The 22,257-nt window shown below is 42.1% G+C and overlaps 1 protein-coding gene across 4 annotated transcripts in view; it reads left to right on the forward strand.

Annotated features, from left to right (window-relative positions):
* Positions 1-19,729, forward strand: part of gripap1 (GRIP1 associated protein 1) — a 43,705-nt gene extending 23,976 nt beyond the window's left edge. For 3 of the 4 annotated variants that reach the window (XM_004568190.6, XM_004568189.6, XM_014407449.4), the window contains 8 exons: positions 713-808; positions 3,129-3,185; positions 3,402-3,501; positions 6,958-7,088; positions 9,930-10,046; positions 10,454-10,547; positions 13,411-13,583; positions 16,844-19,729. In XM_004568190.6, coding sequence (XP_004568247.1) covers positions 713-808; positions 3,129-3,185; positions 3,402-3,501; positions 6,958-7,088; positions 9,930-10,046; positions 10,454-10,547; positions 13,411-13,583; positions 16,844-16,924 — 849 coding nt within the window. In that variant the 3' untranslated portion in view covers positions 16,925-19,729. The remainder of the gene's footprint in view (positions 1-712; positions 809-3,128; positions 3,186-3,401; positions 3,502-6,957; positions 7,089-9,929; positions 10,047-10,453; positions 10,548-13,410; positions 13,584-16,843) is intronic. The other variant, XR_001341564.4, reaches the window with a different exon arrangement.
* Positions 19,730-22,257: the final 2,528 nt, after the last annotated feature.

Raw genomic sequence — 22,257 nt, forward strand, 5'->3', positions numbered from 1 at the left:
CCTGCAGGTGTAATGTGTAGGTGGCTCAGGGTTTTTGTCCACATGCTGTACTTCTTGTAAATTTCTGTATTTGAGAAACTGTTTCCAATCTTCCAAAATAACTAATGCAATTAAATCGAGTATGAAAAACTGTGTCAGTGCCCTTATGTCTAAAACATCTGTGTGCTGCAATGAAGAGGGAACAGCTGGCAGGTCATCAATGGCATATTTTTATTTACAGTAGCATCCTGTAAGAAAGCAAAGAATAAACAAGTTTTCTTACAAAATGAGTTTAAAACCTGCAGTTTAGAGTTTTTATTATTATTTGTGATTTTTTTTTTTAAATAAATAATGTCATACATCTCAGTAAAGTCTCAGAGCTTCTCTCCCACCACGTGGTGAGCTGTTGATAGAGGTGTAAGACGTTACAGGGAATTAACAGACTCTTGTTTTCCTCCAGAATGACATTTCCCCCTCCCTCTGTCAGGTGAGCGGCTACAGCCTGCAGATGTTTTTAATGTAGATTTTAGTCAAATTAATTAGCGGCAGAAGATTAGAAGGGAATTAAAAGCAGTTTCCTTTTTCAAATTAATCTCTGTGTCAGATGGATTAAGAGCATGGGGGCATCGCTGGAGGTGCAAATGTAGCTTGTTTAAATGTTTTTCGCCGCATTTCTCCTCCAGATGTTTGAGCTGCTGAACGAAATCCTGATGTGTCGCTTTGTGTCCTGCAGGAGAAGCAGTCAGAGATGGAGAAACTGAAGCAGCAGCTGGTGGAGGTGGAGAAGCAGAGGGAGGAGCACGGGGACACCATCGGGAAACTCAAACAGGTAATAGCTTTGTATCAGAGCTGATATATCTCGTTCCTCCAGTGTCCAAAGACTGCAAACTTTAATTCAGACCCACTCACACGGTTCTGTCTACGAGACCAAATGTGGTTTAATACGCCGCTGTAAATAGTCCCTTATAGTCCTTTTCCTACTGTTTATAATGATAGAACAGAGAGCAGCTTTTAGGAGCTTTATAAAAATGGAACTACATTTGTGATTTTTCGTTTTTTTTGTAAATAAAGGTTGATGTTTACAGTATGAACCAGCGGGCTGAGACCATACACTGTATGTACAAGATGGACATAAACAGACACAAATACCTGCTGTTTCATATGCAAGTAAAATGCTATGAGAAACAAACATAACAGAAATTAATACTCGTAAATTTAAATTGATTAATTTGTTTTTTAATTTGTCAGAAGCAGGTAGCACGGTGGGATGGTGATTAGCACTGGTCCCTTTGGGTTCTCCAGCTTCCTCTCACAGTCCAAAGACATGCAGTTAGTGGGGTTAGATGAAGTGGTGGTTCTAAACGGCCCATTCAATTAGATTTGAATCGGGGAAATTTTGCCTCAGACAGTCAGAAATATTATAATTCTGATCATGCATCAGTACATTTCCATATTTTTATATTTATAAAAAGAAAGCTGAGACTTGTGAGACTTTATCAAAGGTGTGAGCATCACAGCAGAGGCCTTTGTGTCAAAGTAGCTGAGGATGAAACAGAAAAACATGAAGGAGATTTTCCTGGCCTGAGATTTTATACAAATATTCTGCAGTCGATCAAAAACGGAGCAAAACCATTAATCAACATATGAACGTGACCTGATGCTGCTGACGTGAAGCAGAGCAAAGTTACAGAGGTATATTTAAAAATCGTGTCAGGATTTTAATGAATCGATATCACGTTATCCAAGCTAGAATCGATTTTAATCAATAAATTGATTATCAACACCCACCCCTACACAGGAGCTGTCAATCATGAGTCTCTGCCCCGCCCCTCCCCCTTCTTACATACACTTCTTAATAAATGACAAAGAATTTTACAATAAGAAATTAATAATACACAAATACATTTACTTATTTATTTCTAGCCTTTCGAATGCTCTTTAAATCATTGTAACTCCGGTAACCTTTGTGCTACAGACAAAATTCCAAGGTGAGCTTTTCAGGGATCACAAAGCATTCACAACGCACTGCTGTCTGAACACGGGCAGGAAAATCCGTTCTGCCGAGACTTGAGTAGGTACGCTTAACGTTAGCGCTGCTGCTCATCTTTTTTGAGCTAGAGAGAAAATTCAGAATTCTAAAACAAGTCTATCACTGTATGATACTTGGATGATAAAGGGTGAAACACTTCTACAAGAACAAAGCAAAGAACATGATAAAAAGAAACAATAATGAGGAGACACAACGGGATCGAAAACATGGCCACACCAAAGATTCACAAAAGCCTTTTAAAAGAGAAAATTTAAAGACGAGATTTGAAAAGAGTATTTTGGTGTGAAGGGGCAGACGGTTCCACAGTTTAGGAGTCCTAATGGAAAAAGCCGATCACCTTTACTAGGATTTCTCCCAGCAGAGCTGAAGTGGTCTGCAGCACTGCAGCAAAGCTTTGAGCAGGTCCTCTGAAAGGTCTTTACATGGTTGATGCAGCGGCCCACGCTAGAGATAAAAGGAAACGGTCCCTTTGAGGCCGAGGTTTTTAACCTTTACAAATGTGTCACTTTGAACCCAGGAACTGTGGACCTGTTTAAAAAGCACCAAAATCTGTTTACTCTTCTCTTTGTTTATTCACCCAGCTTATGTGTTTTAGTGTCTGCCTTTAGCGTCACCCTCCCTTTATGCTGTGTGGAGGTGCGAGCGTCTGTTTAGCTTGGTGTTTGCACGATGCTCTGCAGATCACAGCACAGAATTTGTGGGCCAAAATGTTAAGGAACCAAAATAATTTGCTGAGCAGATTTAAAATCAGCTACAGGCTTGCTTTCACTTTGACATGGTTCTGGCTGGTGTCTGTGTTTTTGCTGGTTTGGGTTTTTTTTCGTGTTTAATAATTTCATCAATCGTGACTGCAGATGAAAATGTCCATTTTAAGCTAGATCTGGCACGTTTACAGTATGGACCCAGGTGTTCATGTTTGGTATTGTGCATTTTTTTAATAGTATAAAATGCCCTGAAAAAGTCAGAAAATATAATGTCTCACAAACAGAAGCAGTAAATTCTCAGTTCAGGAAATGTTTCTGGCGTTTTTACTTTGGAAATGAACTAGAACGATCAGAGTAACTGACAGTGATGTCTCTGACCTGCTTTCTTTGTTTAGGAGATAAAGGACACTGTGGACGGTCAGAGGATTCTTGAGAAGAAGGGAAGCGCAGCGGTAAGTTTACTGTTTATCTGACTGATGCTGCCAGAGACAAAGAGACGGATGGACTGTGTGAGTGACAGACGCAGACTGATGAACCGATACTGCAAGACGAGAATCTGAATAGCAATGAGAAAGGAAAAATATTTAGCAGAGTAATTTGAGAGCAGTGGTGCATGGAAAATAATAATTAGAAAATAAACCTGTGTGTGTGTGTGTGTGTGTGTGTAGCTGAAGGATTTGAAGCGGCAGCTGCAGCTGGAGAGGAAGCGAGCAGACAAACTGCAGGAGAGGCTCCAGGAGATTCTGACCAACAGCAAAACCAGGACAGGTACTGTACGCACCCCGAACTGTGATGCTGTCCTCACGTCTGCATGCCCCTACGTTTAGTTAAATGCTGGTATTGTCTGTTCATTCTTCAGTCCCACTGACGCAACATCAGCTTCAGAGTCTGAAAACCTTTAATCTGTTTCCTCTCATTCGGTGAAATGGTCAATTTTCCCATCAGGATTTACAAAACCAGAAAGAAGCCCCACCTATTTGCTCTGGTAGTTGCTGTTAGCAGGGCAACCAATTAGAGGCTTAAACAGTGTGACGGGGAGGCTGTGGCTCAGGAAGTAGAACAGGTCATCTGTTAATCGTAAGGTTGGTGGTTCTCTCCATGGCTGCTCTGATCTGCGTGCCAAAGATACTGTAGTTGCTGAGTTGCTCCTGATGCATTTGTTGGAGTGTGGAAGTTAAATAGAAAGGCCTTGGATATAGAAAAATGATATGTGAATGTGTGTGTGAATGGGTGAATGAGACATGTTGTATAAAGCTTTGTGCCTAGTATAAATGTGCTGTACAAGAGCCAGTCCACTTGCAACCACGCAAGGGAGAGAGTGCAAGCTCCACACAGAAAGACCGAAGGTGGCTGTGGATTTGAGTCCAGGAGCATCTCGCTGACAGGGAGGTGACCGTGCTAACCACTGTGCTCCTGTGCTGCCTTGTAGTACACTTTAAAAGGAAACTATGGAGCTTGATATGTGCGTACATTTTTTTTTGTTCATAGCACTGCTGTCTATCGTTACCGATTCTCTTTCATGTGCACATTATGCTCAGAATCGCCCTTTTTCACAGAACAGATGTTAAGTAAGCAGCCCGTAGTTTTAAAAGGTGAGTCTTCTGTGGAGTAACACATGTACATTACATGGAGACTTCAACATTATTGTATGCCTCCAGGCTCAGGATGTTTTGAAAGGAAAAAACTGCCCCCTTGGTGTAAATAAGGTTTTTGATGACGATTTGATAAATTCTAATAATAGCTTTTTAAAAATGAGTCTACGTAGGTTTGTCCTGATTTATGCCTGTAATTGTTAAAAACGTTCCAGTAAAAAAACTAAAAGTCATCACAGAGATGCCTCAGGACACAATGTACAAGATTATGCTGACGTCTGCTGCTGACGAAACATTATATGGGTATATGAGAAGCATGAAACATGTTGACACCATACCTGAAGTCATGTCACAGTTATTAGGTGTCGTTTCAGTAACAGTGGTCCAAGCTTTTGCTCGATGATACACTTGTCACAATCATGCCTCCAACCAATGAGCCAAGAGCCTTGTGCTCATGCAGCACAAGTTCATCCATGATCATCAGCATCTGTGCTGGAGGCTGGAGCCCTGGATGGCAATCAGTCGGTGTCTAAAGCAGGCGACCCACTTATCCTGGAAGAGCTGGGCATTTTAAAACCAGTTTCATGTCCTGTAAAACACCTGGTGTGATGTGCTCTGGATGGGAAACTCTGTTCCTCTCTCGAGTAATCTGTAGACATTAGCACTGCATGTTTCTGCAGGTTATCGATTGCTGCACACTTAGAGCTCCATAAAGCTGAACCTGACGGGACTCTGAAACTTAGAGGTAGAGGACGTAAATCCCCGAACAGGATGGTGCTCCCATTTAAATACTCCAGGAAGGAGAGACAGCAGTTTTGGGTGTGTGTGTGTGTGTGTGTGTGTGTGTGTGTGTGAGGCCAAGATGTGATTGTAACGTGACCAGTCCGATAATAAGCGGCATGCTAGCCCTGCGTCAGGAGGTTCTGCCTCAGTCCGGAACCTCCTGCTTAATATTTAATGGAGCGCTCTGGTTCCCAGAGCTGAGCTGGACACACTGGCGTCTGCTGGCAAAACACAAGCAAATACACACACAACCAAAACACTTCTTGCCCACACCTGCATCAAATGGAATTTTGAAAGTTTTAACTTTTTCCACTTAATATTATTTAAATGTTATTCTTTTATTGCATATTTTCTTATTCTCTGGTGCTTATTTAGCAGACTCTCTGTTGTCACACACAAACACACACACACTCTCAGTTGGAGCGGTGCAGGGTAGTTCTGAGCTTCATGTATAATCTATGAGCAGTGCTGAATGTTTAAAAGCCTCTTCTGCACAAACCTGAGAATCAGACATTTTAAAGTAGCTACTTATCCATCTCTCCCAGTACCTGCCTTATAGGGACGTCCCAGTGCCTTAAAGGGGCAGTTTGTCGTTTTAACAGGACAGCGTGCTGCTTTAAAAGTGACAGTCCACGGTCTTAATGGTAAAGTGGGATGTCTTATAGAGACAGTTCATTGCCTTGGACAATAAAGGGACAGCCTGAAGGGTCGGCCAGTTGCCTTAAAAGGACATCCTTAAAGGAGTGACTTTGTCCTTTAAAGGGACAGTTCTCTCACTGCTGTCTTACTTGGACAACTTGCTGCTTTAAAAACACAGTTTCACTGCCGTAAACAGACAGCTTACTACCTCAAAGCAACAATCACACTCTTACAGGAACAGCCCACATTTAAATGGGCAGCTTACTGCCTTAAAGGGCTGTTTGCATTCCTACAGAAACGGCTTGCTGCTTTAAAAGGATGTCCACATTTTTTTAAAAAGATTGTTTGACAGTCCAGCAGCTTAACAGAGCAGTTTGCTTTCTGAAAGCAATAACAGCCTTTATTGCCATAAATAGGTCTTATATGAACAGGAGGCTTTAAAATGATGTTCATATACTAAAAGGAATAGTCTTGGTCTTTAAATGGACTGTCCACATGCTTAACATGGTGGTCCAGTATCTTACAGGAACACTGTGGTGTTTTTAAAGACAGTTTTCTGCCATAAACGGGAACTTGCCACTTTCAAACAACAGTCTTAAAGGGGCAGTGTACGTTTTAATAGACAACTTGCTGCCTTTAAGGGATGTTTGCAATTCTAAAGAGACGGCTTTCTGCTTTCAAAGAACGTATGCTCTCTTAAAAGGTATATTCACCAATCCACTGCTTAAAGGGATCATTTATTGCCATAAATAGACCTTATGTTACTGCTGTGCTTTGAACAGTGTCCTGCTTTAAGCACACTGAAGAAGAAAAGAATCAAGATGTTGCAATGCTCCAGTCCATGTCCAGACCTCAGCCGGATTATAATGCTCTGTCAGGACCTTAAGACAGTTGTGCGAACATGAACGCCCACAAACCTCAATGAACTGAAGCAAGGTTGAGTGGGCCAAAATTCTTCCCCAGTGATGTGAGAGACTGATGAAGTCATATAGATGCTGCTAAAAGTGTTTCTACGAGCTACTGAAACATGGAGTGTTCTTAATTTCTCACAGGACTGAACAGACTCAAAGTAAAAGGCTACGTATTAAAGGCAGTTGAAGTAAAAGTCTTTGTCAAACAGCTGGGGGATTTAGAGTTTGTCTGGGGTGGACTGCAGCTTTAAAGAGGTGAATATGTCCTGATGCTTAGAGTGAAATTGTTGTTCTTTCAGGTTTGGAGGAGCTAGTTCTGTCAGAGATCAACAGTCCCAGTCGAACTCAGCAGACCGGAGACTCGTCCTCCGTGTCCTCCTTCTCCTACAAAGACATGATGAAGGAGTCTCAGTCGACCAATCAGAATAAGGTGGGTGGAGCTCCTCGCCACCTTAAACACAGAGCTTGATGTCTGTGACACTTCAGGCTTTGGTGTGGACATTATCCCAGCCAGCACACTCAGCTCCAACTTACAGAGCAGGCAGTGTTTTTCAGTTTGCCTGATCATGGTGCGTTTGAATGGCTGCCATGCACTCATCTGTTCTCTCTGTTGACTGGTGTTTGGACCTCGTCTGGTTCAATATCTCACGTTATTATTTATTTATTTTTCATTGTACTGATGGTGGTTTATGGCTGAAATGTGATCAACATCATGAATCTCAAAATCCAAACACAAACATGAACATCTGAGAATATGTCCTGTCAGCCTGGAGTCAGCAGCTGCTTAAGCCAGAATGGCGTTCTGGCTGAACGCCTGAAAATGCTGAAAACGTTCCATCAGTACTTCATACATGACCAGCAACAGCAGCTGGATCGTCTTCAGGATGTGGAGATTCCGGCCGGCTCTGGATTCAGCCGTGAGCGAGATCACAGATCGACTGATTGAGGAAACAGTGAAAGGAAAATTTTCTGATGGGCCTTTTAATGCTCCAGCTGCAGTTTGCTGATGTTACTTTGTGACAGATTTACGCATCATTAAAGGCTTTACTGGATACGACTTCTCTGCTGTTCAGCTACTGGAGCACACATTGAGTGCTTACACAAAACCTCAGGCAAGTTGAAGAAATCTCAATTTCAGATGAAGGTTTAATTGAAGTGCTACTTTGTGTCTGCAGCTACAAACTAATGCTGTTGGAAGGACACATTGTTTTCATAGCAACAGCTATAAAAGGTTAACATCTGAGGGTTTTTTTTTTAACCTTCGACAATAATAAACTGAGTAAAATGTGTGATTAAAATATGTTCACATTCAAGGCCATCTTCTTGTTCACCTCTGGACCATTTCCTGCAAAGACCCAGGTTCAACTCAAAGTTCAGTTAATGTGATGTAAAATTTCAGCCATGCTGGAAGCTGTGTGAATATGCCCAAGAGTAGGATTTTAAACAGGTTTTTATGGAGCTGCTCTCAGAACCTTCTGATAACTTTTGCCTTTTTGTTTGAATACTTCAGGCTTTAGGAAAGTGAAGCAGAAAATTAATTTGGCAGAATAATGGAGAATAGCTCTGACCGGCTGTGCGCTTTCATCACATTAAAATGTAAACAGTGGTATTTATTAAAGCTGTGTTAAAACTAAATGTAAGAAAAAGTCACAGTTTGAAACCTCGACAGATAAAAACTGTCATGTTAAAAGTGGATTAATTAGTGTTTTTAGTGTATTCAGTGAAAGCTAAACAAGCTTCTGCTCCTGACCTCTTAGCTCTGTGTCAGGTCAAATCACGACCTCTGACCTCCAGGTTGTATTGAAAGACAGATTTAACTGTAACATCCCGTCATCCTCTCTTTTGTTCTTTTATTACGTTTTACAACTGATTTATCTTTAAAGTTCCTGGTGCCATATTTATCTCTGTCAGTGGTGTGTGTGTGTGTGTGTGTGTGTGTGTGTGTGTGTGTGTTTCTATTGATAGAAACACTGTAAATAGAGCTGACAGACTCTCTGTATGTCGATGAGTGTTTCTGTCAAAACATGACACTGCAGAGTCCTCCATCACTTCAGTTTACTGTGGTGATGCGGTTGTTATTAGCAACAGCATCACATGAGAGAAAAGAGGGTTTGATGATGTCCTGCTGCTGCAACGTTTCCCATCAGACACCTCTGTGATGATTAAAGCCTCAGCGTGCTTCAAAGGTCCCGTTTTGGTCCACACTTTAAATTTTAATGAGAAACTACAAACTGAATGCTTTTGTGTGCATTCAGACATATAGATCTCAGTGGGCTGATGATGATGACTTTTTTCGCTTGTTTCCATCCGACTTTAAAGTTCGGCTCAGCAGAGTTTAACACGCGAGACTACAAAGTCTGCTTATTATCTTGAACCCAAACTGTGATAGCAGCTGCTGTACCGAAGTGTAAAAGCAGAACAGACTGTGGCAGCAGTTTGATCCTCTCGCACACAACTGAGGTAATGTTAGCAAGCCTGTGAAAGGCAGCAAAAGCTTCTGGCACAACTTCACCTGCTTCCAAGATGCATAGAGAGGATGAAACGATTCACAATGCAGGAACTCCAGGAACACTTAAGAGAAGAGGAACAACTTTATTGATTGACCAACGTGTAAATCTGCTAATAAGCTCTCTTATCAAATAGCTCACATGCCTCCATAATGGAAGAGGAGAAGTTCTGTCTTAGAAACCTTTTCTCAGGTGGAAATACGACACTCTCACAGTTGCATTTGAGAGTCTCCTCATGTGGCACCATAAGTTTTTTTTTTTTAAGACGTCTGTAGTTTGGCTTCACTGTCCTGCCATTAGCACCTGACTGTACCAGCAGGAAGCTGCACATCAGACACTGTAACCTCTGAGATACAGCGAATGATCAGCTTTTGAGTTTGATTAAACACAGAAAAAGCAGTTACAGCGACGAGTCTATTACCAAACATTATTGTGTCTGTTTTCCTGATGATTCTGGCCAGTGTGTTTAACCCAACTTAAAAGAGTGGTTATAAAAGTGTTGTTATTTCAGTCCTGGCGTTCCACACATGTGCAGTACATCAGACACAGCTTCAGTACTTTTTCTTTACAAATAAACTGTTAACGATAAGGCAGCCTCAACCTCATCCGATTCTTTAGGACTCTTCCCTGTGACGTGTCCAATAATGTGACGAATTCCCTCTTGGTTGCATAATGAGCTTCTGGGTTTGAATGAGCTCTGAAGTGCTATAAAGCAAGGCAGCAGAGCTTTCACATTAACTGAAGCCTCTGTGTGTGTCTGTCAGTCCGGAGGAGGCAGCCCTCAGTCTCAGCGCCCCGCCGAATTATCCGATGATGAGGTCGGAGAGCTGTTCCAGCGGCTCGCTGAGGTTCAGCAGGAGAAATGGATGCTGGAGGAGAAGGTGAGGAGTCTTTGGCTAAACCAGAAAGCAAACTATATGTCCTGTTCCTGAAGTCCTAAGCACATGACACAGGAGTGGAAAACTAACAGAGAAAGCAGAACATTCTCCACGTCCTGATTTAACGCCTCACTTGTGCCTTTTAGAGGCTTTAATGCTTCTCTTTGTTATTCGAGTCAACAGTAAAACGTCTGTCCTGTTTTTAGATGCAGGTTTGTATTTTTAGATGCATTATTAATGTCTGTTTAATATTTAGGTAGTTTGTATAGTAGCACTGTGAGGCCAGTGGATAATTCAGCAGAACTTTATTAATCACTTAAATATTAATAAGTTGTTTCAGGTTTAATGATGCTAAAGAAAGGACTTAGTTTGTTGTTACATAAACACATTGTGTTTTTTGTCTGTTTCAGGTGAAACATCTGGAGGTGAGCTGTTCATCGATGGCTGAAGACATCTGCAGAAAGAGCGCCATCATAGAGACGTACGTGATGGACAGCCGCAGAGGTGAGAAATCGTTTCATCTCCTCACAGAAACATCTGGAACTTAACTGTAGTTAGTTATGGAGCATCTGTGATTCAGTTTTTGTTTCAACCACAGACCAGGAACATTTCTTTTAGCAAAAAAGGCAAAGACATGTCAAAGACGGCGTCATGAACGTGTGTGCAGGCAGGAGTGGTCAGAAAGTGGAGATGTGGTGTCGAGTCCCAATTCATGGGAAACAGCCATGAATGTCATGTCAGGACTGCTGTGGACATCCACTCTGTGACTCAGCATTATTAATAATAGTTAGCTCCTGACCTAGCTAGCTACATTTCAGCTTTTTTCTTCTGTGGAGCCGTGCTCGATGCTCACAGGTGTGAGGTGTGGTGATTTTGGGTCTGTATATTGTCACTGAGAGCTGAGCGTTAACATGGTCATCTCATCTTTAACTGTGAGTCACGAAAAGCTACTTTAGTTGAGCCTAAGACTAAAAACATGGAGCTGGAAATGGATATGATATCTATCGATACTCTGTTTGCTGCTACAGTTTTGTAAACACCGGAGCTGGAAATGCTGTCCTCACAAACTTTATGACATCACCATTGCTAAACGACTCCGGGCTCTTTTTCTGCTTTATGATCTGTAAAGTAAGCACCAGGTAGGAGTGTGATGTAGTTCAAAGAAAAAAAGAAAAAGATTTTCTTTAAAATGCTGATTATCTTCATTTTTAGTGTTTTGGAACATTTAACAGACCGAGGTACAAAACGGTTATTTAATATGTCTTTGAAATAATCCTCGTCTCAGTGGTAAAACTGAGAGAAGAGTCGCTGGTGCAAAGTGCTAATCCAAACTCTGAGGTACTTAAAGTGCGTCAGTCAGCAGAAAGTTAGCCAGCTCAGCACGTCGTTTATCTGACAGTGACACTTAATTAGAACCACTTTAATCTGCCGCTTCACTTACCTGCACTCAGGTTTACATGGACTCTTTGTGTTTGGAGAAAACAGGAACAAGCGGTGGAAAAAACAGGCGTGCTTAACACTTTCATGTGCCGCTCGTGCCGAGCTGTTTCCACTGCAACACGACGGAGAGAAGTTCGTGCTGGACGGATGTCAGGACGGAGAAACTCGTTGGTCTGAGTGATTTTCACTTTCCCACGTCTCTGTAAATACATTTGTACGTCTCTGATGTTTCACCGCTGCTATATTTATCCGCTCGTCCGTCTTCAAAAGGTGACGCTGCCGTGTGTGAAGTGTTTTTAATAACTTGTTCAGCTATCAGCAGACTTATTTTTCAATTAAGTATCGTCCTCCTCGTCTGGCTGAAGTTATGTTCAAGGTCATCATTCCTGGCCTCACATACACTTTGTTTGGTCACACCTGGACCATTTGCCAGATTTTGACTCACCTGAGGAGCACCAGTGTTCACCGCACAGGTGCAGAGGTCCACTTCAAGCGACTGATTTCAGCTTGTGTTGTAATAAATGTGGCTCTTTAGAATGAATTAGAAAGTTGGTCGCTGCTGCAGAAGGATATGATAGATATTGTGTGCCTTATTTTTGTGGCTTTGATTTCTGTGGTAAAAAAATCAAATTAAAGCCGTAAAATAGAACAATCTGAACAATCGTGCAGTCTGAGTGTGAACTGCAGATGGACTGAAACGTGGCAGGTTTGGATTTTAAACAGAAGTAAACAAAAAGCAGCTTCTCATGTTAATCCTCTCGCTCCCCTCAGTGTAAAACTCTTTGAACGACTCTGTGGGAAATGTGCTGTATAAATAGTTACCTTTCCTCCATCCCTCCCCCCCTCGTCCCGCTGCCTCACGCTGTCCTTTCTCTCCTGCTGTTTTCAATTTCATGTTTGACTGCTTCAGCCCTCCTCTGTCTCTCCATTCCACTCCCATTAACGCAGTAATGATGGTAAATCTAATGGGCAGTAAAACTGAGAGCGGAGCTGCTTCTCTAAAGGCTGGACTGTCTGTGTGTGTGTGAATATTTCAAACTGCACTCGTTAGAAAAGCACTCGCACACACAGTTATATGCTTTACATTCAGTGTTCATTTACATTTGTTTAAAACTTGTCTTGAAAAGCTGACTGAGCGCGCTGCAGTCCGTTTAACCAGCTGCAGAGTTTCCAGCATGATACGAGGAGCAGTTGAGTGGGCGGTGCCTTGCTTGAGGGCTTCTCGGCAGCTCCTGGCGAGATGATGACTCACTGATATTGTGATCGCCAGAATCTGGGTGAAACAGCTTTGGAGGGATGACAGAGTCACCCCAGTAAACCGTATAAACGATTTATTGTGATGATAGGAAACACATCGAATAGATGAGCTGCCGATGATTGATGACGGGGTTAGCTGACTCGGCTACCAAAAACGAAATGTTCAAAGCCACCTGTAACTACCCAGAGTGTCCTGCACCACAGACCTCGTAGATAATGTCCATGATCTGTGTTGCAAACTAGCAGCGTGGGAAGATTTTTGATGTAGAACATAAATGGCTGTGTGTCTGCTGTGCTCGAGTAAATACAGACGTAACTATTCAAGCGGTGTGTAACCAAGCAGGTGAGCCTGCTGGTACTATTAGCACTGCTAATGTTAGCCACGCTGTGTTTTCTTACCGTTAGAGTCAGTTTTTAATGTCTGTTTCCATGATTGGTGGCGAGCTTCACCTCTGTGTTTTTGTGTGCAACGTTTGGTTAGAAATAAAGGAAAACACCAAAACAAACAAACCTCCTGTTTCCACTCCTCACCCTCCTCTTCATCTCCTTGTTCTTATCTCCTTATTTCCCTGTTGTGACTGCTTCTGGTGTTTTCTTCGGGCCGTTTGACCAGCATGTTTCTTTTAAAACGAATCTCTGTTGAATCTCGCGTCTTTGCTTTTCTGCTCAGATGTGTCGGGGAGCACAGTTGGAGGTCACGGAGGCTCTCAGGGAGACCGGGGAGGTCTGGGTTCGGTCCTAAGAGAGCTGGTGAAACCAGGAGACGAGAATCTGAGGGAGATGAACAAGAAGCTGCAGCACATGTTGGAGGAGCAGCTCACCAAGAACATGCACCTGCAGAAGGTAACGGTCCACACCAACATGCTACATGGACAGTTTCCACGGGGTGAGGGTTTAGTTCTATAAAATATCCTTTAAATTACCGATTCAAACACACACAGGGTGGATGATTTTCATCTTCACCGACTTGACTGTTTAGACCAATAACAGCAGAAAGAACAGCCTGGAAGTTTCACAGGTGGCTAAACAATGTTTTTTCAGATTGGCTGAGACTGATTGAAGTGTTTCCACAGGTCTTATTATTAATTTTTAATCTGCTAATCCATCAGTTTGCTGCATTCATCTTTGTCCAGGAAATCTTCATTGATCTCATTACTGAGAATGATTAATTAATACAGCTGAAAGAAATCTGATAGAAACATCAATAAACACTTAATAAAAGACTGAAGATGAAACACGCAAACAATGTATGTACAGTTTCATTAAGGTAATGTACACACACGGAGACCATCAGCCTTGTGGGTTTCTTTATGTGGTCACTCCACCCTTTTCCAGCTAAGAACCATCAGCTCAGACTTGGAGTTGATGGTTCTCATCCAAACCACTTTGCCCCAGTGTGAGGTCATCGCCAAAACAGCGAATGTCCATGGTCTACCACTCGCTTTTATCTCACACAAACAATTACACACACGCAGTAACAGCAAGTGTAGCAATCTGTGCTGTGCATACGGGCGCTTTGATGAAAATCTAACAGCACGCCACGTCAACGCAACTGCTGTGATTGGCCTGTTCCGTAACATTGATTCCTCCTATGCTTTTTCCTCATATAGCATTTCACCGCAGGTTTGAATGAATCACTGAGAGAATATCAATCATTGTCTCAGCATAAGGAATAATCATCGCTCTTTCAAGTGTCAGATCTTCCTAGAGGGAGATCGTTGAAAGCATCAGGCGTGAGGTAAAGTCCAAAGATGTGGAAACACTTCAGGGACAAACACGTTTGACTTTGAAAAAGAAACAAAAAACACACTACAAGAAAAAATGGGGGGAAAAGTCCTGACATATTATTTTTTTCTATCGTGGCTGGAACACACACACACACACACACACACACACACACACACACACACACACACACACACACACACACACACACACACACACACACGGCGAAGGTGAAGTTGTACAAAGATTCGCTCAGAAGTCTAAATCAGCCATAAATGGGGATGTTCATGGTTTTTGAATAAAAATAAAATAGCTTACAAAGCTTAACCTTACGCAAAAACAAGTTTGTCATAAAATATAAAAAAAATTTACGTTTTTACGGACATCTGTCCGATCTGTCTTGTGCATGTAGTGTACCACTACCACCACAAGGTGGCTGTAATCTATCTGCCAGCTGTTTGCCAGCTTACAGTTCCGACAAAAACGGAGGAAGCAGATGTTGTGTGTTGGATTAGAAACGAGAGCACAAACAGGAGAAAGATGCACAGCCAAGGACGACTTCAAAAAGTAATCGAAAAATTCGGCCAGGTGAAGCCCAACCCCCCATAAGTCTGCTGCATCTAAGATCAGTTTTTAGAGAGCGAGTTGGTTTAGGGCAGAGCTTCCCAAAGTGTGGGGCCCGCCCCCTAGGGGGGGCGCAGAGCCATTGCAAGGGGGGCGTGGCATGAAAAGGGGAAAAAAAACAAAAACGCTTGGACACTGCTAGCGTAATGGACAGGTTTTTGACGGGGCTCCACACGAACGCAAAGCAGGAGATGAAGCATCGCTGAATATGTTTCCAAACCAGCTTCCTTCCAAGACAAAGACTAGAAAATATGGTGAAGCATCTTCCCTTTGGTTTCACCTGCACAAGTGCCAAAGTAGGTCTCCCTGCAGAATTGGTTTTCCCTTCATCGGGAGCAGCGCTGGGCTGTTCAAATCACGGACAAACAGGATCCCACATTCTTGGCTTTTAGTTCACAAACACTTGTTGTAATGACTAACTGCTCCGGACTAGGGATGGGTATCGTTTAGGTTTTATCCGATACCGGTGCCAAACCGGTACTTTTGAAACGGTGCCGGTGCTCAAACGGTGCTCAAACCGGTGCTTAAAGAATGGAGAACACAAAATTGGTCCAAAAACCTCTCATGTTCAGCTGTTTTTTTGTAAAAAGATAACAATGTTAGCCTTTTCTGCAGCTATGGGGCATATATGGTATCACTCTTGGCTGGAAGCAGTGCTTAAACAATGGAAAAAACACAAACTTTGTCCAAAAACCTCTCATGTTCAGCTGTTTTCCACTTTTTCTTTGGTCATTTTAGCCTTTTTGGCCAGGGTGAAGGGAGCATCTGCCATCAAACAAGAAGACAGCCGCATGTAGCTATGATGATGTTTGCTAGTTCACCTTACATGCATTAATGTAATAACGTGGTTAGCCTACTCAACGTAAATTACACACGAACATTAAGCTACTCACGCAGAGAAGAACGGCTGCTGCTGCATCATCATCCTCATCATTTCTGCTATACTGGCAGGGCTAGGGGCCAGGACTCTCCTCTTCGGGCACCGGTACCCATCCCTACTCCTGACAGTTTAGAGATGTTTGCTCTTTATACAGTAAAGTTACAGCGGGATACAAATAACATCAGGCTGATCCTGCCGTAATTTGTTCCCCCGGTTCAAATCACAGACAAACAGGATCCCACAGGGGCATTTTTCTTGTAAAACAAAGAGGGGCCTAGCGAAAGAAAAGTTTGGGAACCACTGGTTTAGGGGGAGAAATTCAAAGAATTGACTTTAAATGTCCCATTTGTCAACATTTTATTTTGAAAAATCGTTTTCTGCTGACCAGTGCAGCCACATCCCATTCAAAATAAAATGGCTACATATCTGATCAATCAGCTGAGAGAAAATTCAGTTTTCAGAGCCTTCAAGCACAGATCAGTGGCTTTAATCATGGAACAACCTTTTTCCATGAAATGTGTCTTATTAAGTACTTGCGTTTTTCACACTGAGCGTACTGCAGCTGTTAGTAACAGATGTTGTAAATTACAAAATGATGTTTTACTTGAGGCACTTGCTTGAAATCATTTCAATTACTGAGTTCACAAATTTATAGCTTATAGGTTTGTAATAATTCACTTTTGTGATACAGACTATAGTCTGGGCTCTGCTGTTATTTTCTTTTAGCTGCAGATGAATTAAATGATAAAAGATTACATCGTATCTCCTGGTCTTCATGTTCAGAGTAAGATTTTATCCAAAAACAGGTGCTGCTGTTTCAGAGATGGGCTGTAAAGCTGTTGCTATATAAACATTTTCTTTCTGTTTTCTGCAGGACCTGGAGCTGTTGTCCCAGGAATTAGTTCGTCTCAGTAAAGAGAGCAGTCCCGGTAGCAGTGCTGCTGGGTCAGGATGAGGCTATCACCTGGATTAATCCATGCAGTCACTTCCATCTCACCACTACCATTCACCTCAGCTGGAAGGTGTCAGCCAGACTCAGGCTAACACCTGGAACCAAGTTTTCTTCCTTACCCCATCTCTGCGCTAAGACCTGCTGTAGGCTCTGACTACTGCCTGAAGCTGTTATGTTTTCACCATTTCAGCCTGGGTTGTGACTAAATGCTGAAATAATGTCCATGTCATGCTTTTCAGCCTGGAGGAAGCAGTACTTTTTAAAGGCGTAGAAGAAGACACTGAATGGAAACACTGAGGATATTAAAAGCTGGCCTCAACTCATGTACGTCTATGTTGAATGTACTGTCATTAGAGCGCACTGCTCAGTTTGCTCTGAGTCCTGGCTACGACCTGCAGTGGTCACATTATAACAGACTCGTGCTTTCTGTTGTCTGTAAATCTTTGCTTTCACTGGTTTCTACTTTATGTCTTAACACTCTGTCTGTCTGTCAGGGCCTGGCTATATCCTGAAGGACGCTTATCCTAAATGACTGACATTGGTTCCTGTATGCAGTAACTCTGTTGTGATCTGATTATATCCCGTCTGCTAACGAATCGCACATTACTGAGTATGTGGGCTATGTCTATGCTGTCAGCTGACCTTTTTGATCTTCTTAGGGAACCAAATGTAAGATTTTTATGAGGTCATCATGACACCTGAGTACCCCCCCCACCCCCCCAAATTAAAAGATGCAGTAGTTGCATATTTTATTCTGAAAGTTCAGTTCGCCACTGCCTTGTCTTTCCTGCCTGCATGGTGGTCAGGTCTCTGTTGTGGTGTCCTCTATGTCGTTCAAACTCTCGTCCAGATGTGTTCACTTCTGACTTTTATATCAGTGGCTACGACCATCTAACCACCAACAGACCCCCAGAGCAGACCGTAGACGCTGAGGTGAATGACGTCAAAGACACCACAGAAACTAGGCCAGGAAAGTAGTACGAGGCTAGCTGTTTGTCAGCAACTGAGCTTTCAAAATAAAATACTTACTTTGGACTTTTTAAGCAGTTTCAACCAGAGAATGAGCGATAATCCACCAGCTGTTGCAGCTTTAATCACCTTTTCTTTGGTGAAACTCAAGTTTTACACGTTATAGTGAAACTGTGATGACACTAAAAAAAAAAAAAACACTTCTTATTAAGTGTTTTTCTAAAAGAACTTCATTCCATAGGAAAGCTTGTTTGCTTTAACAGATTTAACATAACCACCAGAAAAAATAAATGCCTGTACCTTAAAGACTACCTACAAATGTTCACGTTAAACTTCCTGTTAATCTGTCAGCTGGTGTCACACGTTAACTGATTGTGTCCTTAGATTAATTAAGAGTTGCTTTATCTGTCTGTGTTGGGCTGTGGCTACGTCCAGGAGTTCACAGTGTGAAATGTCTTAGGCGTCACAGGTTCTCTGTGCAGCTATTTTGCGTCCCGGCCTTTATTTATTGCTTTTTATACACTTTAGGATGCAAAATGGTCTCCCGTGTGTTTCAGCGCCTGCCACCAGAACAGTCATTAAAATTCATCAGGGATGGCAAAGGGATCCAGGCTTAGACTATTAGCTGGATTTTCAGACACAGTTTCTTTTGTCGAACCTAGTGTGACCGTGTTTCTGTGTTTCGATGGCTTTTATTCAAAATAACATCTCCGAGAAATAAAAACTGAAATGCTAAAATATTAAAACACCAGATTTGGTGATTATGTTTCCCTTTGTTTTAGTCGGGTTACTCTGGATAAAACCTGGTTTAAAAACATCATTGATGACAAACAGCAATCAGTAATAGCTGGACAAGGAAAAATCTGCACAGCTTTAATTAGCGTGACGCAGCCTGGGATCCACAATGGTTCAACAAAAGCTCAATGACTGCCTTGGTGTGGTCTGTGTCTATATCCTGGATGAAAAGAGCTCTAACATTTCTTGCACTATTATCAGTTTGTGAATACTTCCCTCTTTACCGGAGTCACCAAATGGCACACAACAAAGACAGTTTTCAGGGTTTTTTTTGCTTTTCTGCAGGGTGGGTCTATTTCCTGCTCTATAATGTTCACTGACTTTGACTGTATCGTTGCATTTATTTCTGTTTCGTGAAATCTGACAGGAAGTGACAGACACTTCCCTTTTGCTTTGCCTTTGTTTCTTCTGGACTCTGGCCCTGGGCCCTGACTATGCCCTGGATTATACTCTGCCCCAGGCTAGCTCCATCTAACTGGGCTGTGATTATATCCTGGACATTATGCTTGTAACAGATTTTGTGTTTTATGTTATAACTGCCTGTATATCACTGCTTTTTTTTTTGTTTGTTTGTTTGTTTGTTTTTTGGGTACACTGCAGCACATATCCAGCACCGTCTGATGTAAGGCGTTTAAAATGTCAACATGTGGGAGGAAAACTCGAGCTGTTTCTGGTGCAGCTTTAAGGATTTTCAAATCTTAAGCTCAAGGGTGTTTAAACCAAACATTAAGCAACTGAAAATTCCCCCAAAATGATCACTTAGCAGTTGAGCTGCACCACAATCAGATCTTTTTTTTTTTTTTTCCACTTTTGCTTCAAAGATGGCACTAACCTGATCCACTGGGATTGGTCTATGTGCTGGACAGGGACTCGGCTGGAGCTTTTTGTTTGCAATGTTTAAATCTGTACATAAACGCTGCGATATGACTTCTAACTGTATGAAAAATCAACTGATCTATTTATGAAGCTGATAATGATCATGACGCTAATTATTGTAACTATGACGAAATGTGATTTAAAAAAAAAAATACTGTCTGAACATGATGATCACGTGTTCGGGTTTTTTCGGCTCAATTTTTCCAACATTTTACTGCCTTTAAATCAAAGCTTGATTTTGGGGATCTGAACGCAGAATTCTCCTTCATGCCGTCAAATATGCAGGACGAATGGTGGTGCTGATTAGGCCTGGACATTTTATCAGATTTTAGTTTCAGTTACGACTTTGCCTGCCAATGAATATGAAAGCGGATCTTATCAGGCGCGCCCCATTTCTAACAGGGCTCAGTGGTGGCATTTGATAAAGCAGCTCAAAAAGAAACCAAAGGCTTATTTCTCTTTAGTTTCAGCTCTTTGTGTCAGTCCAGACTAAACCTTTCTAATATTATTAAATTCATCCAGTGTTGAGAAGTCCTACCAGACTGAAGTTTAAAGACTGTACAACAGCACAAAAACTCTCTGTGGGGTCATCGAGGGGTCACCAGCTGTTACCACCTAAAAGTGAGATGTTGCAAACAGTAAACATTGTAAAATATTGTAGGTTAATCTGTGGAGGATGATCTGGTTGCCTGCAGCCGTCTGTTTCTCAGTTGTTTTTGCCCGTCTGCGAGACAAAGGTTGGTTGTTGGCTGCAGCTCGCTGTGCTGGATTGGTATCTGTCTCACAGACATCGGGCGGCTCAGGTGGTCGACCAGGTCGTTTACCAAACTTCAATCAGAAGGGAGTGGACGGATCCCGTCCTCCTGTGCATGTGTCAAAGTATCCTTGTGCAAGATGCTGAATCTCAATTTGCCCCTGATATACATCGGAGTGTGTGTGTGTGTGTGTGTGTGTGTGTGTGTGTGTGTGTGTGTGTGTGTGTGTGACGAAAGACTGGTTCGTTTACCATGATCATCACCCCCAGTACAACCCTGTCTCCCCTGTTACCCCAGACTTTATATTTTATCTGTTTGCCTTTTGAAATAATTTTTAAATTCAATGAAATCCATATATTTTTAAAGTTTAAAGTGCCCGACGCTTGTTATGAATAATATGAATCATCATGTTGAATAAAATCCTAATTTTGGAGTCTCCCATAATTTAGCAGCAGTGTCTGACCAGTTTGGGAGGCCCTGAAATTAAGATAAATGGACAGAAAAATAAGAAACAGAGGAGTGAAGAGGAGAAAGGGAGCAGTCGGGCTTTGAAGGACGCTGTAGGAAATCACACACAGGTGTTTTTCAGAGTTTTAGTTCTTAAACATTTCTGCTATCAGTGGCACGGCATGAAGTTGAAGTGTTAGTTTTTTTTCTTTAGCTGGACAGTCCTGATCAAAATAACTGAAGAATTATTATTTTGAAATGATTTAGGGCTCTGTCTAAGTCCTGGATTAGGAAGGAGTCTGAGTTCTGGCACCACGTGTTTGAGGATCAGCTCCTAAAAATCTTCTAAAAGTTGAATGAAGTTCGGTTTCTTCTGAAGTTTCACTCTTCAGACAAACGTACAGGAGGGCAGACTCCGCCCTCTCTGCCATCCCACAATCCTCGCTGTTTCCTTTTTTTCAGAATCCAACTCTTTGTGTTCCCAGTAAAGTTTGGAGATGGAGGTCGAGCTTCGCGGCTCTCTGCAGGGAGATGCCGCCTGGCTCAGCACTAATTAGCTCTCGGGCGCTTCCTGTCCCACAGAGAGAGGCGGATTAAAGAGGTGACCGCTCACCGCAGACGGGGTCCACCTTAACGAGATAGCGCCTGATTGGCCAGGCTGTGGGTTAATTGAAGGGGAGAAAGTGATGAGTTTTAATTAAAAGGAAACCTCAGAGGGAGGCCGACAGCCCGAGAGCTGTATTTCTCTGATTCGTCACCAGCTTTACTCTCAAACTTTTTAACTATTCGTTTTTTGATGACACTGATCTGAACCTGCAGTTTTTCAATAAGAAACACTTGTTTTCTACTAACTTTGTGACTTTAATCTTCAAATTTTCATGAATTTCTAACTTTATAGAGGCAGCACGGTGACGCTGTGGTTTTGTTGCCTCACAGCAAGAAGGTTCTGAGTTTTCACGGGTTCTCTCCGATACTCTGGCTTCCTTCTTTTCTCACATATTAATCATATTCTGATTTTGTTCAGTTGTCAAATTTAGGCCTATATTTGGATCCAACAGTGTTATTGATGCTTTGCTCCCTAATCTTGTGAATCACTGCCTCATTATTAGTAACGTTTCCTAAACTCTTCCTCGCAGTAATTATCACTGTAACTAAATGTTTTTCAAAAGAAGGACAAACTGCAAAAAAGGCAGGAGACACTGGGAAATGAAAGAAGAGAGGATGGAATAAAAAATAGAAATGACAGGAGGAGATGAGTGGAGGAGAGAAAAAGGATGAAAGGACCTGAGGCCTAGAGGGCAGGAAGTGAAAGAAGAGATGAGATGAAGATGACAGTGATGAGGGGAGGAGATAAGATGAGGAGGTGAAACAGTAGCAGAGAGATGAGGAGAGGAAGGTTATCTTCTGGTGATCGTTTGCATTAAAATCTCAAATTCACTCATTTCTGTTCATAAAGATGCTCAAAGAACCTTAAAAGGGTCCTATAAACTGTCT

This window comes from Maylandia zebra, linkage group LG20 (genome assembly GCF_041146795.1).
Source record: "Maylandia zebra isolate NMK-2024a linkage group LG20, Mzebra_GT3a, whole genome shotgun sequence".
In the NCBI taxonomy this organism is placed as follows: Eukaryota; Metazoa; Chordata; class Actinopteri; order Cichliformes; family Cichlidae; genus Maylandia; species Maylandia zebra.